This window comes from Giraffa tippelskirchi, chromosome 5, assembly GCF_054371585.1.
Source record: "Giraffa tippelskirchi isolate mGirTip1 chromosome 5, T2T-mGirTip1v1.2.pri, whole genome shotgun sequence".
Taxonomy (NCBI): Eukaryota; Metazoa; Chordata; class Mammalia; order Artiodactyla; family Giraffidae; genus Giraffa; species Giraffa tippelskirchi.
In genome coordinates this window covers 25584936-25602748 of record NC_137279.1, presented here as the reverse complement: position 1 = coordinate 25602748, position 17813 = coordinate 25584936, and the positions used below count along the sequence as shown (strand labels likewise).

General features: G+C 46.4%; 1 protein-coding gene across 3 annotated transcripts in view; it reads right to left on the bottom strand.

The window, feature by feature from the left end:
* Positions 1–15990, bottom strand: part of PDPN (podoplanin) — a 35757-nt gene extending 19767 nt beyond the window's left edge. For 2 of the 3 annotated variants that reach the window (XM_081486172.1, XM_081486173.1), the window contains exon 1: positions 15584–15949. In XM_081486172.1, coding sequence (XP_081342298.1) covers positions 15584–15647 — 64 coding nt within the window. In that variant the 5' untranslated portion in view covers positions 15648–15949. Of the gene's footprint in view, positions 1–15583 lie in introns of all 3 variants that reach the window. The other variant, XM_081486170.1, reaches the window with a different exon arrangement.
* Between the last annotated feature and the right edge of the window lie 1823 nt (positions 15991–17813).

Genomic DNA, 17813 nt, shown 5'->3' with positions numbered 1-17813 from the left:
GGAGATGGTGAAGGACAAGGAGGCCTAGCATGCTGCAGTCCATGGGGTTGCAAAGAGTTGGACATGACTTAGCAACTGAACAACAACAACCAGTTAACAATGTTGTGACAGTTTGGGTGAACGCCAAAACAATTCAGGTGTACATAAACGTGTCTTCACTCTCCTCCAAACTTCCCTCCTATCCAGGCTGCCACATAACTTTGAGCAAATTTCCCTGTGCTACACAGTAGGTCCCTGTTGATTATCCATTTTAAATAAAGCAGTGTATACCTGTCCATCCCAGATTCCCTAACTATCCCTTCCTGCCATCTTTCCCTCCGGCAACCACAAGTTCATTCTCTAAGTCTGGGATTTCACTATGTCTTATGAGGACAGCCTCCGAAGTCTCCTTCCTAAGTCTTGGCAAAGAGCCTCTGCCCGCTTTCCATCTCCACGTGAGGGAGAAGATCCCCGTGGTCCTCTTTCTATTGACCTGAAGCTTCAGAATTCAACAGCTGGAGATTAAAGTGGGAAAGTTGATTTTCAAAGAAGTCAAGCTGAGTTACCCTCAGGCTTTCAAAGAAAACTGGTAGATTAAGACATCTTTCATGCTGTCTGGATTTTCTAGCATATTGAGCTGCTCCAGCATCTAAATGCACAAACAACCCTTTGAAGATGGATGACTGCATGGCCTTGGAATGACTTTTGTGGCCAACGAGAAGTAGAATGCTCTTTTTCTTTTCTTGCAACATCCTAGGAAGTTCTGGATTTTCCCTGTAGGAAAAACTGTAAGATAACTTACAAACAAATAATTCCAATAAAATTTGGGAGAATGTAATGTTTTTAGAGGGAGGTCAAAACATCTATGTAGAAAACAAAACCAAAAAGGTCTGCTTCTGATTCTTTGCCCAAGCACAGGCTTTTACATATTATTTTTCGATCATGTTTCAAAACTGTGCTCAGAAGCCTGAAAATAAATGCACTCCAAACTGCAGGGAGGTGTCAATCTCCAACATTTTCCAACATCCTGCAGACCACCCACCGTGATCTCCAAGATAATTCAGATCTTTATACTATCTTTCATCTTCATTCAAAACGTCCCAAATCGAGCTGTTGATAGCTCTCCCTTAAGTTACCATGGAGTGGGTTTCTGCAACCAGAAAAAAAAGTGTTTGGACTTTGCTTTTATTTACCACATATTTTGAGTGACCCCTCTGGTCTCACAGGCTGGCCCACATCCAGACCTTGCACGGCCTTTCTTGGGACTATTGAAAGTCATTTGCTAATCCAGAGCCCTGCATCTGACCATCAACTCCTGGCAGACCCAGGGTTGTGGTCAGTAGAATCACTGATGTGGTCAATGGGTTTCCCACCCACCTCCACCCCTTTCAAGGATCCTGGTAAATTGCTTAGCGGATCAAAGTTTGGGCATGGAAAATCTAGGCAACTCCGAGAAGGCTTGGCCCCAACACTCAGCATCCTACAGGGATAAACGCGATCTTAATTTTCCTCCAGGCTGTACAGTACTACTCACAGCGTATAGCATCCCATATTCCCCATGTCTGGCACCATAGGTAAGTATTTAGTAGATGTTTGTTGAGTGACTGACTGAACGAGTACACTTCTAACCAAACAGGAGATTTCCTTTGAGTTACCCCTTATAACATTCCTGCTGCTGTCCACTGTGCTGCACCCACGAGTTGTCAAACGTCTTCTCCTGATGAAAGAGACAGCAGAGCTGAAAATAGGATACTTCTCCTATAAGGATGAACTCTGCTGCTCTCCTGTTTGATTTTTAATGAGCAGCAGCCTGCCCACTAACTGTCCGTTCCTGTCAGTCCCTCCAACACAGGGCTGAGACTGCTCACTGTTGGCATCGGCGACGTGTGCCCCTCCCATAAAAATCAAGAGAAACATGTCAAGGCTGCAGAGATCAGACAAGTGTCACTAGTTCCTCTAGAGAAATCAGAAGAAATGCTACACATTAAGATTTGGAGCAGTGACCATCCCCTGACTTCAGAGAAGGGGTTGTTATGCTCAATGCCCCAAGGATGCCTTTCGGGAGGAGGAGCAGTTTTCTTTGGGCTCTGGGTGGGGTGGCCCCTCTGGGTCACCTCCCAAAGTTGAAGGCAGCGTTCTGGAAGTCTCTGCAGCTAAGCACAGCAATCAAGAAAGGAGAGGGGCTGGCGATGGCTGGGGACTCCTGTTTCATTTCAGAAGGAAGGACTCACGCCAAGTCATTGGCAGGTGGAAGGTGCAGGACTCAACAGCCTGTAAGATAGGTCTCCAGCCACAGCCATTCTTTCCCCTTCAATGAGACCTACTGCATAGATTTTACTAATCTTCCCATGGCCATCCACGAGGTAATTAGTTTAACTGTTGTTTAGTCGTTCAGTTGTGTCTGACTCTTTGTAGACCACCAGGCTCCTCTGTCCATGGGGTTTCCCAGGCAAGAATACTGGAGTGGGTTGCCATTCCCTTCATCAGGGGATCTTCCCAATCTAGGGATCGAACTCACGTCTCTTGCATTGGCAGGTGGATCCTTTACCACTGAGCCACCAGGGAAGCCTTAGGTATTTTAATAATGGTGATCAAAACATTTGTGCCAAGCACTCTCTCTTGATCTTCCCAAAAGCCTTGAAAACTAACATCGTCCTTATTTGTAAATGAGGATGGTGGGGCTGAGAGTAATCTACCCATGCAGTCAGCAAGGGGTGATGCAGGGGTTACACATCAGGATCTGTCAGACTTCAAAGAAATCCCTGGCTCTAACCACTGTGTAACAGCCCTCGTGGGTATTGGTCACTTTTCCACAGCTCCCACTCATTTTCCTCCCCCACTCAACTCCACCACTGCCCATCCAAACCCTCCCCACTCTTCATGGCCAGGTGAAATCTCTCTTTCCTCAGAGACCACTCCCACCCCACCAACCCACAAGGTGTCAGGAGGAAGTACTCTCCTCTAAACCGGTGTTGCTGTTGGTCAGTGGCTAAGTCATGTCTAATTCTTTGCAAGCTTAACTCATGTAAACTCAACTCATGAGCTCCCTGTGTTATACAGCAACTTCCCACTAGCTATCTATTTTTACTTTATCCACGGACTGCAGCACGCCAGGCTCCTTTGTCCTTCACCATCTCCCGGAGTTTGCTCAAACATGTCCATTGAGTTGGTGATGCTATTCAACCATCTCATCCTCTGCGGCCCTCTTCTCCTTTTGCCTTCAATCTTTCTTAGCACCAGGGTCTTAATAACTCTGCATTCAAGATTTTCTCCCTAATAGCAGTCTCTGATAGCTGAATGAATGAATGAGTATTTACACTTTTTAGGATCGAGGAGAATGAATCAACTTACCCACTCACTCCAACTGCAAACAGGGCTCAGGACCCCTCTTCAAATGTCAAAACTCGAGGTTGTTGGTTACAACCTCAATCAAGATTACTCAACCTGAGGGAAGGTCTCTCTCTTGACCAAAAGCATAATGTTCTCAGTAAAAGAGGAAATGAGACCATAGTGCGGTAGACTGGAATCAACACTCTTGTATAACTTTTCTGGAACCTGTATTAACACTTAAATAATCAAATGACTAAGGCCGGCTTTAGAAGTGCTGGCCTGGAACACAGCATCTCAACTGTGTTGGGAAACCCTCACTATCTGCTCGGAAACTGAGCTTCTGATTCATGCAGGGCCGTCAGCTGAGCAGGCCCTGATTTCGCAAGAGTAAAAAGAGAAGCCCCTTTGGCTCTGACCTCACCATCCACCCATACAGCTTGCAGACAGCTCAGCTGTGAGCCCAGGAGGATGAGGCCCTCCAGGAACACACAGGAAGTGGCTTTGTTTCCACTGACTGCCCTTGGCCTTGGTCCGAAGCCTGGTTTGGAAGTTTGAAGTGTGCTTCGGTAAAATGTTTTAAAAATAATATTCTTAGTTAGAGGGGATCTCTTCTGACCCTCCTTGCCATCTTTCTCCCCTTGTTCCGATGAATGGGGAATTCAAGCAGCAAACTGGGGCTTATTATTTCTATGCCATTTTAGTTGAGTTTCTCCCCAGGAACCCATAAGTTATATCAGACTAGATGTCTTACTATTACCTCAAACTCACTGTGTCTATAAGAGAGCGCATAACTTACTGTTCTTTCTCATAAAATTAGTTCCTTATCTCTCATCCCTCCAATCTGATTTCTATCACCTGCCTTCTTGTCATTCCTGCCAAAAGGCTGGGTTTCTTCCCTCTCCCTCCTGCCAAATGTTTTTACCAACCATATGTTCTTTTAAGTGCTGAATAAGATGGGTCCTCCTCTCTTCTCTAAGGAGCAAGAGATATATACAGACAATTAAAGTACCGTGATAAGAACAGCCAGAGCGATTTGAAAAAGAATAGAGAGGAGGACTAACACTTCCCAATTTCAAAACTTACTACAAAAAGTACTATTACTGTAGTAAGTAGTACTACTGTACTACTACAGTAGTCAGCACCATGTGGTTCTGGCATAAAGATACATGTATAAGCCAATAGAATAGAATTGAGAATCCAGAAATAAACACACACATTTCTGGAGAAGTGATTTTTTCAATTTATTTTTAATTGGAGGATAATTGCTTTACAGTGTTGTGTTGGCTTCTGCCATAAGACAATGTGAGTCAGTCCTAAGTATAGATATGTCCTGACCTTCTTGATCCTTCCTCCAATCAACCCCCTATCCCAACCCTCTGGGTTGTCAAAGAGCACTGGATTAAGCCCCCCATGTTATACAGCAACTTCCCACTAGCTATCTATTTTCCATACGGCAATCATATGTTTCACGGCTACTCTCTCAATTTGTCCCATCCTCTTTCTCCCATTGTGTCTACAGGTCTATTCTCTATGTGTGTGTCTGGCTGAGTAATATTCCATCGTATATATTCACTACAACTTCTTTATCCATTCATCTGTCGATGGACATCTAGGTTGCTTCCATGTCCTGGCTATTGTAAACAGTTCTGCAATGAACATCGGGGTACACGTGTTATGGGCAATCGATTTTGACAAAGGTGTCAAGATAATTCAGTGGAAAGAATCATCTTTTCAACCAAATGGTATTGGGACAACTGGCCTTCTTCATGCAAAAGAATGGAGTTGGACCTCTATTTCACACCACGATTAATTCATTAAAATTAATTTCAAATGAATCAAAGACTTCAATGTAAGAGCTAAAACTATACAACTGTTAGAAGAATATATAAAAGTAAATCTTTGTGACCTTGGATTAGGCGATGGCTTCCTAGATAAAACACCAACAATAGAGACAACAAAGAAAAAATAGATAAATTAAACTTCATCAGTTTTTAAAATTTGTTCTTCAGTGAATGCTATCAAGAGATTGAAAAGCCAACTCACAGAATGGGAGGAATGCTTGCAATTCCTATGTCTGATAAAGGTCTAGTACCCAAAATACATACAGAATAATACATACAGAATTCAACAATAAAAAATGACAATTCAATTTTAAAATGAGAAAACGAGATTAGATACTTCTTCAAAGAAGATAAATAAATAGTCTTTTAGCACATGAAAAGATGTACAATGTCACTGGACATTAGGGCCATGCAAATCAAAATTATAATTAGGTACTACTTCATATCCATTAGGATATCTACAATTAAAAAAAACCAAAAAACAAAAAAACCACTCAGCAAATGGAAAATAACAAGATTTGGCAAGGATGTGGAGAAATTGGAGCTTTCTGCATTGTTGGTAGCAATGTAAAATGGAACCACTTTGGAAAACAGTTTGGCAGTTCCTCCAAAAGTTAACTGGTGGCTGAAGAATTGATGCTTTCAAACTGTGGTGCTGAAGAAGACTCTTGGGAGTCCCTTGGTCAGCAAGGAGATCAAACCAGTCAATCCTAAAGGAAATTAAGCCTGAATATTCATTGGAAAAACTGATGCTTAAGCTGAAGCTCCAATACCTTGACCACCTGAAGAAAAGAGCTGACTCATTGGAAAAGACCCTGATGCTGGGAAAGATTGAAGGCAGGAGGAGAAGGGGACGACAGAGGATGAGATGGTTGGATGGCATCACTGACTCAATGGACATGAGTTTGAGCAAACTCCAGGAGACGGTGAAGGACAGAGGAGCCTGGCGTGCTGCAATCCATGGTGTTACAAAGAGTCGGACATGACTGAGTGACTGAACAATAACAAAAAGTTAAACAAAGAGCTACAGTGTGTCTGTGTGTGTGTGCGCGTGTGCATAGTCACTCGTTGTGTCTGGCTCTTTGCGATTCTTTGGACTGTGGCCTGTCAAGCTCCTCTGTCCATGGGATTTTCCAGGCAAGAATACTGGAGTGGGTTGCCATTTCCTCCTCCAGGGGATCTTCCGGATCCAGGGATCGAACTCATGTTTCCTGAATTGCAGGATTCTTTTATCACTGAGCCACCTGAGCTACCATGTAAAAGTGAAAGTTGCTCAGTCATATCCTACTTTTTGTGACCCCATGGACTATAGCCAGTCAGGCTCCTTTGTCCATGGAATTCTCCAGCCAAGAATACTGGAGTGGGTAGCCTATCTGTTCTCCAGGAAATCTTCCCAACCCAGGAATCAAACCGGGGTCTCCTGCATTGCAGGTGGATTCTTTACTAGTTGAGCTACTAGCCATCTGAACTACCAGGGAAGTCCCTGAGCTACCATATGACCCAGCAATTCTATTCTTAGGTATATCCTTGAGAGAAATGAAAACATATGTCCATACAAAGACTTGTACATGAATGTTTATAGCAGCATTATTCATAATAGCCCCAAAGTGGAAACAGCACAAATGTCCATCCATGGATAAATGGATAAACAAAATGCAGTATTAGCCACACCATGGAGTATTATTCAGCTACAAAAAAGAATGAAATTCAGACTCATACTATAAATGCATGAACCTTGAAAACACCATGCTAAGTAAAAGAAACCAGACACAAAGGACCACATACTATATGATGACATTTATGTGAAATATCTAAAATAAGCAAACACATAAGACAGAAAGCAGATTAATGGCTGCTGGGGGAGATGGGGGGACATGGGAACAACTGCTAATGGTTTGGGATTTTAGAGGAATGGGTGATAAAAATATTCTAAAATTGACAGTGGTGATGGCTGTACAACTCTGAATATGCTAAAACCCACTGGACTGTCTATTCTAAAGGGGTTAATTTTACAACATGAGAATTACATATAAATAAAAATTTTAATACAGTGATGAGTATTGTAAGATGTGAGTAAGAAATCAGGAAATAAGGAAAGAATAATAAGAAACCTGTAGGATCCTTGGTGGCAGAGGATAAGAATCCGCCTACCAGTGTGGGAGACATAAGTTTGATCCCTGGTTCGGGAAGATCCCGCATGTTGCAGAGCATCTAAGCCTGTGCTTAGTCCACGCTCTGCAACAAGAGTAGTCACTGCAACGAGAAGCCCATGCACTGCAACAAAGAGTTGCCCCCACTTGACACAATTAAGAGAAAGCCTGCGTGCAGCAAGGGAGACCCAGCACAGCCAAAAAAAACACAAAACCTGGAAATACTGTGCTGTAAGTCTTGCTGGCTCTTATTTCCCCAAATCTGATCTCATTTTCCCATGTGTTGCCATTACACTTAGTCTCTTTACCTCCTGATTCTCCCTCTCTCCCCAGACTGCTGCTGCTGCTAAGTCGCTTCAGTTGTGTCCGACTCTGTACGACCCCATAGACGGCAGCCCACCAGGCTCCCCCGTCCCTGGGATTCTCCAGGCAAGAGTACTGGAATGGGTGGCCATTTCCTTCTCCAGTGCATGAAAGGGAAAAGTGAAAGTGAAGTCGCTCAGTCGTGTCCGACTCTTAGTGACCCCCTGGACTGCAGCCCACCAGGCCCCTCCATCCATGGGATTTTCCAGGCAAGAGTACTGGAGTGGGGTGCCAGTCCCCCATAAACTAGATTCAATCCCATGTGGTGCCCTTATCATCACATTTTCCCCTGACAGCCACTATTCATGGCCCACTCTGCTCCCGTTTGACTATTACCTACCGAAAAACGTTTAGCTCACACTCACCTTGAAGTCAACCTTCTCTTAAAAGATTTCCTGCAACTCCCCAACTCGACACCCTTGACTCCAGCCAGCCTCCATGGCTTTTCCCAGCCCTGGATGCCCATACCTTTTCCCACACAAACTCCAGATTGTTCTAACTTCAGTGCATTTGCTTGAGCACTCCTTCCTGCCTAGAATGCCCTTCCCTACCACCCTGTCCAACCAACCCCACCATTTTTCACAGCCAAGATCAAGTCCCATCCTCCCCCCAAGGGTTTTTCCAGTTCCCAAGGCCCACAAGAATCTCATCTCCAAACCTGCATCTGGTAATAATGTGTGTCACACAGGACATGCCATTTTATACCACCTTTTCTGTTCTTGTCTGTACATGCCACACACATCTGCCTTGCCTCTCTGTGTGAACCCCAATCCCATGTATGACTCCTTTTAACTCTTAAGATATGTGCTCTATAAACGCTTGAGGGGACAGGGATAATGTCTTTTTACTGGGTACCCCAATATCAGTCTAGTTCTTCAATCTGAATTACGTATCTAACAAATAACTGTGATGTTATTGCTGTAAAAGTTGCTTGAAGAAATCAACCAGCTGACAACTCTGAGAGTCCTTGGCAGCCTCAATCTAAGAATAGCTGGCTGTTGTGCTGAATGTTTAGTGATGTGGGTTCTGGGGTTGGGCTGCCTGGAGTCAAATTTCACCACTGTTATTTACTAGCTCTGTGTGTAAGTTATTGAACCTCTCTGAGCCTCTTTATCCATGTATAAAATACAAATAGTTCCTATCTTCAAGGTATGTTGGGTGGATTAAATGAAATAGGGCTTGGAAAGTGCTTGACACTGCACTGATTTCCTAGGTGAGGCAGTGATAAAGAATCTGCCTGCCAAGCATGAGACACAAGAGACGCGGGTTTGATCTGAGTCAGGAAGATCCCCTGGAGGAGGAAATGGCAACCCACTCCAGTATTCGTGCCTGGAAAATTCCATGAACAGAGGAGCCTGGCGGGCTACAGTCCATGGAGTCCCAAAGAGTGGGACACAACTGAGCACAGGACACACACACACACACATTAGCTGTTATTATGTAGTTCCATATAGTTAGAACCCTGTATGGAACAACTGATCGGTTCAAGATCGAGAAAGGAGTACTACAGGGCTATCTGCTGTCACCCTGTTTGTTTAACCTATACGCTGAGCACATGATGAGAAATGCCGGGGTGGATGAGTTACAAGCTGGAATTAAGAGAGGAGGGAGAAACATCAACAACCTCAGATATGCGGATAATATCACTCCAATGGCAGAAAGTGAAGAGGAAATAAAGAGCTTCTTGATGAGGGTGAAGGAGGAGAATGAAAGAGCAGGCTTAAGACTAAATATATTAAAAAAACCCCAAAACCTAAGATCATGCCATCCGGCCCCATTATTGCGTAGCAAGTAGAAGAGGGGAAAAGGTGGAAGTAGTGACAGATTTCCTCTTCTTGGGTCCAAAACCACTGCAGATGGTGACTGCAGCCATGAAATCAGAAGACGGTTGCTTCTGGGCAGGAAAGCAATGACAAACCTAGATGGTGTGTCGAAAAGCAGAGACGTTACTCTGCCAACAAAGATCCGCATAGTCAGGCTATAGTCTTCCCACTGGTCACATATGGCTATGAGAGCTGGTCAGTAAAGAAGGCATAACACCAAAGAAATGATGTCTTCAAACTGTGCTGGAGAAGACTCCTGATAGTCCCTTGGACAGCAAGGACATCAAACCAGTCAATCTTAAGGGCGATCAACCCTGAATATAACTGGAAGGACTGATGCTGAAGCTGAAGCTCCAGTATTTTGGTCATTGGATGCAAACAGCTGACTCATTGGAAAAGTCCCTGATGCCGGGAAAGATTGAGGGCAGAAGGAGAAAAGGGTATCAGAGGATGAGATGGCTGGACGGTGTCACCAATGCAATGAATATGGACTTGGGCAAACTCCCAAGATGTTGAGGGATGGGGAGGCCTGATGTGCTGTAGTCCATGGGGTCGCAAAGAGTTAGACACAACTGGGCGACCGAACAACAATAACATCCAGTTACTGGGCTTCCCTGCTGGCTCAGATGGTAAAGAATCTGCCTGCACTGCACGGTTTGATCTCTGGGTTGGAAAGATGCCCCTGGAGAAGGGAAGGGCTACCCACTCCAGTATTCTTGCCTGGGAAATCCCATGGACAGAGGAGCCTGGTGGGCTCCAGTCCATAGGGTCACAAAGAGCCAGACACGACTCAGCAACTAAACACTCTGACATTTCAAGCTAACATATAGTTACTGCTGTGAACACCACACATCCAGAACCTAGTTCCTTTAGTTATACAGATTTAGAAGTTTAATGTTATTATAGGTGATCTAGATCAGATGAAACCCTTTCACCCTAGCCATGCTCTTAAGAGGCCAGGAATTCAAATAGCTTCTCTAGAAAGGGAAATAGTTCTTCAGTGGTCTCTATCCACATTTGTTATCTCAGGCATGCCCTTCTCAAGAGTGAAATACCTGAAATGCTGTCTGGTGCACACAGAACAAAGACTAGGAGCACGTGGGTGGAATACATTTCCAGACTGTGACAGAACAGTCCTAGGGGAACTTGGACTGAGACCAGAAGCCCTACAGCCACCAGACAGGACACCTTAGAGTAGCCATTAGCAAGGATACCATTTACCTTGCCTGACTCACAGAAGTTACTCAGTAAATATTTAACTAACCGCATTCCTCAGGCAGGCCAAGTTTCACATCCTCTAGTCCTTACTCCTTTCCCCTCCCTGTCTAGATTCTAGGCAGACAAACTCCTCCAGGCAGGATACCATTCATTGGATCACAATTTTGCTTAAGTCGTGTTTCAACACCCAGATGAAGACAGCGTGATGAATTACGGAAATACTCTCATCAGTAATGTTGACGCATCTTCTAGAGGCCCTTCCCTATCTGCTAAAATCTAACAGTGATAATTATTCCCGTTCCCCCAGGGTTCAGTGACATTCTCTTTACTGTCTGGAACCCTGACCCCCTGGACAGAGGTCACCTTCCGGAAAGGTGATTATCCTATTGCCAAATTTGTTGTTTTTGTGTTTTGTGGGGTTCCCTGCACTCACATAAAATTTAGTGTTACCCTGACAATTTCAATGTGTAGCTCCTCAGACAAGTAGATCTACAAATTTCCCTCAGAGGATTAAACCCATCTCCTCTGAGCAGTTCTCAGGCAAAGGCACTGGGCCAGGTGAAAAATCGGGAAAACCCATCCATCCCCACCCATCGAAGCTCCAGGGAACTTGCTCTGGACTGGCTGCCAGGAGCAGGCGGGCTGGTGGGCACTGGGGTGTGTCTCGAGGGAAGGAAAACAGTCACCTCGGTTTCCTGCCTTGGATGAAGGTGGCAGAATTCCAGTTGCTCGTGTACCTGGCTCCATCTCATAACCCTCAGGTAAAATGACCCATCACTTCCCTTTCCCCCAAGGCTTTAAGAAATCAGTAGGGAAAGGATTCAGAACTCCAATCAAAAGGTGCTTTTAGGGCTTTCCTGGTGGCTCAGTGGTCATGAATCAGCTTGCTAATGCAGGAGACATGGGTTCGATCCCTGATATGGGAAGGTCCCACATGCCACAGAGCAACTAAGCCGGCCCACCACAGCTATTGAGCCCGGGGGCTGAAACTACTGAGCCCACGTGTTGCAACTACTGAAGCCTGCTCACCTTACAGCCCATGCTTCTCAACAAGAGAAAACACTGCAATGAGAAGCCTGTGCACCATAACTAGAGAGTAGCCCTCAGCTCACCACAACTAGAGAAAAGCCTAGTCCTGCAATTAGGGTCCAGCAATGGACCCAGCACAGCCAAAAAATAAATTTTTTTTTTTTTTAAAGGTGCTTTTATCTCTCTTGCTCACCCCTGTGGGAATCCCAAGATTTATCTCTGTAGCCCACCCGATGACCCCACTCATTTGATTCTCTTCCAACAAAACACTCTCCCTGAGTATTTCTTTGGAATACCCAAGGAGTGGGAGGGTCCTTGGAGAGCCTTACAGGAGTTGATTTAACTTCTTCAAGTCTCACAAGGGTACTACCAGTTATATAAGCCTCTCCAAGGAAATGGCAACCCACTCCAGTGTTCTTGCCTGGAGAATCCCAGGGATGGGGGAGCCTGTTGGGCTGCCGTCTATGGGGTCACACAGAGTCGGACACGACTGAAGCGACTTAGCAGCAGCAGCCTCTCTCAACATCCTCCTCCGTAATATTTCCACAAGCTGTAACCTGGCACGCCTGTTCTTGGAAGCCAGAAATATGACAAATATTCAGATAAGCCAGTGGAATTTAAAGCACACGTTCATCGTTTTGCTAGTAAGGACTGGAGTGCAATGCTTTATGTTAGGTATGCCTTCCTCAAAAGTGCTTAGAATTTTGTATCCAGCATATCAGGAGATGCTGAGTTTCTATTTGGGCAATGCATGAACAAATCCTATTTTAATGTACCGTGACATCTTCATTCTAAAAGGAATATTACGGTAAGTATTAAATGTAAAGAACTTTATATATCTTGAAAAATTGTTTTCATGTTTAAGGAGTTTAAAGCAAGGTTAACTTTTAATTTCAAATTCAACCTTCTTTTTTTTTTCCCAATGTGTAATGCAGTAAAAAAAAAAAAAAAAAAAACCTTGAGGTTTGGAGTTAGGCCTGTTTTTGGAATTCCGCTTCTGGTATATTCTGAAGATAATAATGTATAATTTAAGGATGCATGATGATTTAATGAGGGAACCGTGACATTCCTGGCATGTGGTGGGGGATGGGAATGGGACAGAGGTGGTGTCCCTCCCACTCGGTCACACCATCCACCTTCATGCCAAGGTTTGGTGTCCTTGTAATTCTCGGTATAGACTTACTCACTGGTCACTCACTTCAGAGGCCAGAGGAAGCGAGGGCGGGCAGCCGCGTGTACCTCTGATCAGCCTGGGTTCCTCCCTCTTGCCATGTCCCAGTTTAGCCTTCTCACGCTAGGATACTTTTTAGAAATGTGCTTTTCTATATTAAATGCTATCTTGGATCTCACATGCCAGTGTCATCACAGCCTCCCTTGAGAAGGCTCTAACAGACCTGAGATACCTTAAGTGCTGCAAAACCCTTAGCAACTCGTGAAGATTTCCAAGCCTCTGAAACTGGCAAGAGTTTTGGGGAAAGCACAGGGAAATTTGTTCATCGCATGATTAATCCTGGGTGGACTGGTCCGGGAAAAAGCACATGTGGGTTTTCAGCAAGCAGCGGCCTGCAGAATTTCACGAAATAAACGATCTCACGGAGCGGCCTGTGTACGTGTCTTGGATGAAAGTTCAGAGTGAAGGTGGGGCCTGACAGTGGAGGAAAATGCCAGATGTGTGGACCACTGAGCTCCTTTAAATCCACTAACATCTCAAGAGACCCAGAGGACCAGATTGTACAAGTGAACCAGATTATAACTTTCGAAGAGGGACGCCCAGTAGGGAGTAGACTCCTAAGAGAAGGATAATAAAATTCATCACCATAATTACCCCTAGCTCAGCTCCCCAACAAGAGCCCACAATGGCTCAGCTCAAAGAAGTTATTCATCCATATTCAAGCTGCCTCGCTCATTATCCTCAGACAAAACCCCTCCTGGGCTTCAACTCTTTGCCAGCAGCCCAGTAACTCTGCACGGACACACAGCCCCCGGGGAGGGGGCCAGGGTGCTTCAGTCTTTCCCAATCGAGTTGCTATTACTAGAAGTGGCTGGTTTTTCAGCCACGACTATTTTTTTACTACTTCTTTTTAGGAGTACCTTTGATATTCAGGATTGGCTTAAAGATAATTACAGCTAAACTCTTCCCCGGGGCAAGGGGGTTGCAGGGGAGTTGGGGGGGAGGCTGGAGGAGGGGAGAGGATGCCACCCAGTGGCCCTCTTTCCTGGGCAGAGCTGGAACAAAGCTCAGTTTGGGGGGCCTCCCACATCTTGCCCTGCTGAGCACAAAATGGTGTCATTTGCATAGTCTGGCCAAAAAGGAAATGTGACTGAAATGCAGAGCCATGTATATCGCTCTGCAGAGAGAAGTTCCAAAGATAGTACTGCCACGAATAGCTCATCACCCAGCAAAGAAAGGGCTTCCCACCCAGATGGCACAGGGGTCAAGAATCCTCCTGCCGATGCAGGAGGTACGGGAGACTCGGGTTCAATCCCTGAGTCCGGAAGATTTCCTGAGGAGGAAATGGCAACCCACTCCAGTATTCTTGCCTGGGAAATCCCACGGACAGAGGAGCCTGCTGGGCTACAGTCCGTGGGCTGAGAAAGGAGTTGGACACGACTGAGCACAGACACATGCACAGCACAGAGAGCACTTCAAGCTCCACAAAGCAGACAGCCCCGCACAGGGAAACACACCCTGAATCACCCACTGGCCTGGAGCTGGGTATTATTGTCTTTGTGTGGAGGCCCCTTTCAAGCCCCTCCCTTCAAGCAGGATTCCTCTGACTCCAGGCCTACCTCCATCCTCAGTTTGCAAAGTGTAAACGAGTTTCAATTCCTCAACCTTCAGCTCCCAAGATCCCCAGCTAGCTTACAATGCCTTCAACCAGCATTCAGTGAGCAACTACTAAGGGCCAGGTATCGTTTGCCCCTGGGGCTCAAGGTGAAGCCACAGCTGTGTCCACAGGAGCTTATATTCTACTGTGGAAACAGATCAAAATGAAGATCCAAGAAAAATAAAACACTGACCAATGTGACTGGAGACCACCAACACAGCACGTGGAGCAGCAAGGGGCAAGAGGAGGAAAAGTAAGAAGAGGGAAGAAGGAGACGATGCGAGTGATGGGCAAGCAGCATCCCCATTCTCAGATCTAGAGAAGTGATGGTCTCAGGAGTCACCAACACGCGGTCATTGACAATGTTGGCCAAGTTCCACACGTGGTCCCAAAGGAATTTAAACATCAGTGTTAATAACGGGCCACTCCCTCATGCACTCAGGACCCTCCAGTTCAGTCCTTACCCCACACACTATCCTCTCTACAGAGGATAACGAATCCCCACTGATGGGGTCCTGAGTGTGTCCAACGTGCTGTCTTACAGACTGGCAGCCCCCAGAGGGAGGCCGTCGCTGCACAGGGATATTCCACCCCGACCCTCCCAATTCCATGGGGCCAGTACTTCTGAGACAGTGAACACGCCTCCAATACACAGCCCTGGAGAAAATCCCAGCGCCGCCAGTGGAAGCCGCCTGGCTGCTAGCCTTCTATCTGTCTCTCTGGAGCCAGCAAGGGTTGGCAGGTGGTGACGAGTCGCCCCCGAGGGACCCTCTGCTCCCCACCTGCTACCTGTGGATTCGGGGTCTTTCCCTGGCACCCCGCTCAGCTCTTTGCCTGGGACCTGGCACCCGCTAAGCCGCCGTCTCTCTCTCCTGTGGCCTCCAGACTCCGGCGCGCACACATTGCCAGCTCCCCTCTGCTCCCCCGGGCAACCTCACATTCCAGGCCCCGGCAACCCGCAAGTCCCGGCTCGCTCGTCCCCACCAGCTAGCTGCTTGGGGAGCTCCGCCCGCTGGCCTTACCTCCTGCCAGGACCCAGAACGATGCGCTTCCCAAAATGAAGAACAGAACTGGCACCTTCCACATTTTTCTTAGCCGACTTGTTCTCTGGGGTGGGGGGCCGAGCAGCTAGTTTCTGAACTAGGGGAAAGATGAAAAAGCTCCGTAGCCAGGGGCCTTCCCTTGATGGAGCGCGAGAGTGGGGCCTGGAAAACGGGGAGCAAAAGGCCCAGCGCGGGAGGGGTCCCCAAGTTCCTTCGCTCGCAACAGCAGCCGGAGGAGCAAACTTTGCAGTTGGGAACTTTCGGATCGGAGTCAGCATTTATCTCTCCCGACGAGGGCGAGGGCGGGGAGAGTACGCGCGCTAAGGTGGTCCCAGTCTCGGGTTCGCTAGGACCGCCCCCTGCCTGTGTTTGGCCAGCGCGAAAACGATGACCTCAGGCCAGGTTTAAAGTTACAAGGCCACAGCTGCGGGGACTGCTAGGACCCGCCGATGGATCCCCGGCAAAGTTGCCTTCTATTTGTCCCCCGACAAGAGGGAAAGAGGGAGCATGCAATAAGCGATTTGGGGGGGTAATTTTTAAACTGTATTTATTATTCTCTCTCTCTCTCTTTTTAAGAGTAAGGCACAAGCCTGGGTTTTTCTTCTTATAAGAAGTAAACTGTTTCTTGTGTGGCCAGTCATTTTAGCACCAAGCATGGGATTGTTCTTGTAAATATTGAATTTGATGTTATTAAAAAAGAAAAAAAAGCGGCTTTCCTCCTGTGGGTGGGCCAGAGGCAGTTCGCACTGGTAAATTGCGCCCTTGTCTGGGGGCTGGAAGCGGGCGTGCTCTGGCTGGCGTAGGGGGCCAGAGGTGCATCCCTAGACAGCTGGCTGGGAGCTTGGCAGGCTCGTGGGATTCGGCAGTTGTGGGGAAAATGCTGAGCGCGCGATCCAACCTCTCCCTACTTTGGTTACAGCGCTGCGGGGCTGGGGCCCAGGACAGACCCGCGCAATCAGTCAGTGGGGCGTCACAGCCTAAGGGTGTCAAAGGGACCCTCCAGGTCACCAACCTGTGGGCACTTCCAGCTGGGGCTTGTCCCTTCTAATCCCGGACTTTGGCCCCCTAGTCCCCATTTTACTGGTTCTGATCTCAGGTACTGGATGTTAGCAACAAGAAGAGAATTTGTTTTATTTCCTTTCGAACTCTTGGAATTAAATCTTTACTTTTCTCTTAAGAGGAGGGGTTGTAAAGGTGGTCCACGCCCAGATGCCATAAATTCCATTCAACAAAAAGAGCCAGGAGATGAATGCCCCAAAGCTCCATCCTGGGGTGAAAATTGTTTTTTGTTTTTTTTTTCCGGATCCTTAGGAGAAGGCGAACCCCCAGATTCCAAATTTACTTTGTCATAAGAATCATACAGGAAGATTGTAATCAGACCCTTAGGGAATTCCTAAGGCAGAAACCCCAAGGATGTTTAGTAAACAGAGCCCCGGGCAGCCCTTCTCAAACACCTGTGACCCAGTAAATCACTGTTAGAATGTTGTAAAGCTTTCTGGGGAAATTCTGAATTTCTAACAATCTCCCAGGTGAAGTCTTGTCCTGGGGCTCTCAGATAGGCGCTGACACCTGAAATGAGGTGAGCAAGAGACCCTGCAGAGTGCAAGGGTTGGAACATAAAGAGAAAACTGTAGATAGGGTAATCGGAACTAACTTCCCCATCATGTTCATGCATGTTATTGGTGTCATTGCGTTCAGTTCAGTTCAGTCACTCAGTTGTGTCCGACTCTGTGACCCCATGGACTGCAGCACTCCAGGCTTCCCTGTCCATCACCACCTCTCGGAGCTTGCTCAAACTTATGGCCACCGAGTTGGTGATGCCATCCAACCATCTCATCCTCTGTCCTCCCCTTCTCCTGCCTTCATTCTTTCCCAGCATCAGGGTCTTTTCCAATGAGTTGACTCTTTGCATCAGGTGGCCAAAGTATTGGAGTTTCAGTTTCAGCATCAGTCCTTCCAATAAATATTCATATTCAGGACTGATTTCCTTTAGGATTGACTGATTTGATCTCCTTACAGTCCAAGGGACTCAAGCGTCTTCTCCAAGACGCTTGGACCACGGTTCAAAAGCATCAATTCTTCAGCGCTCAGCTTTCTTTATAGTCCAACTCTCACATCCATACATGACTACTGGAAAAACCAGAGCTTTGACTGGATGGACCTTTGTCAGCAAGTAATATCTCTGCTTTTTAATATGCTGTCTAGGTTG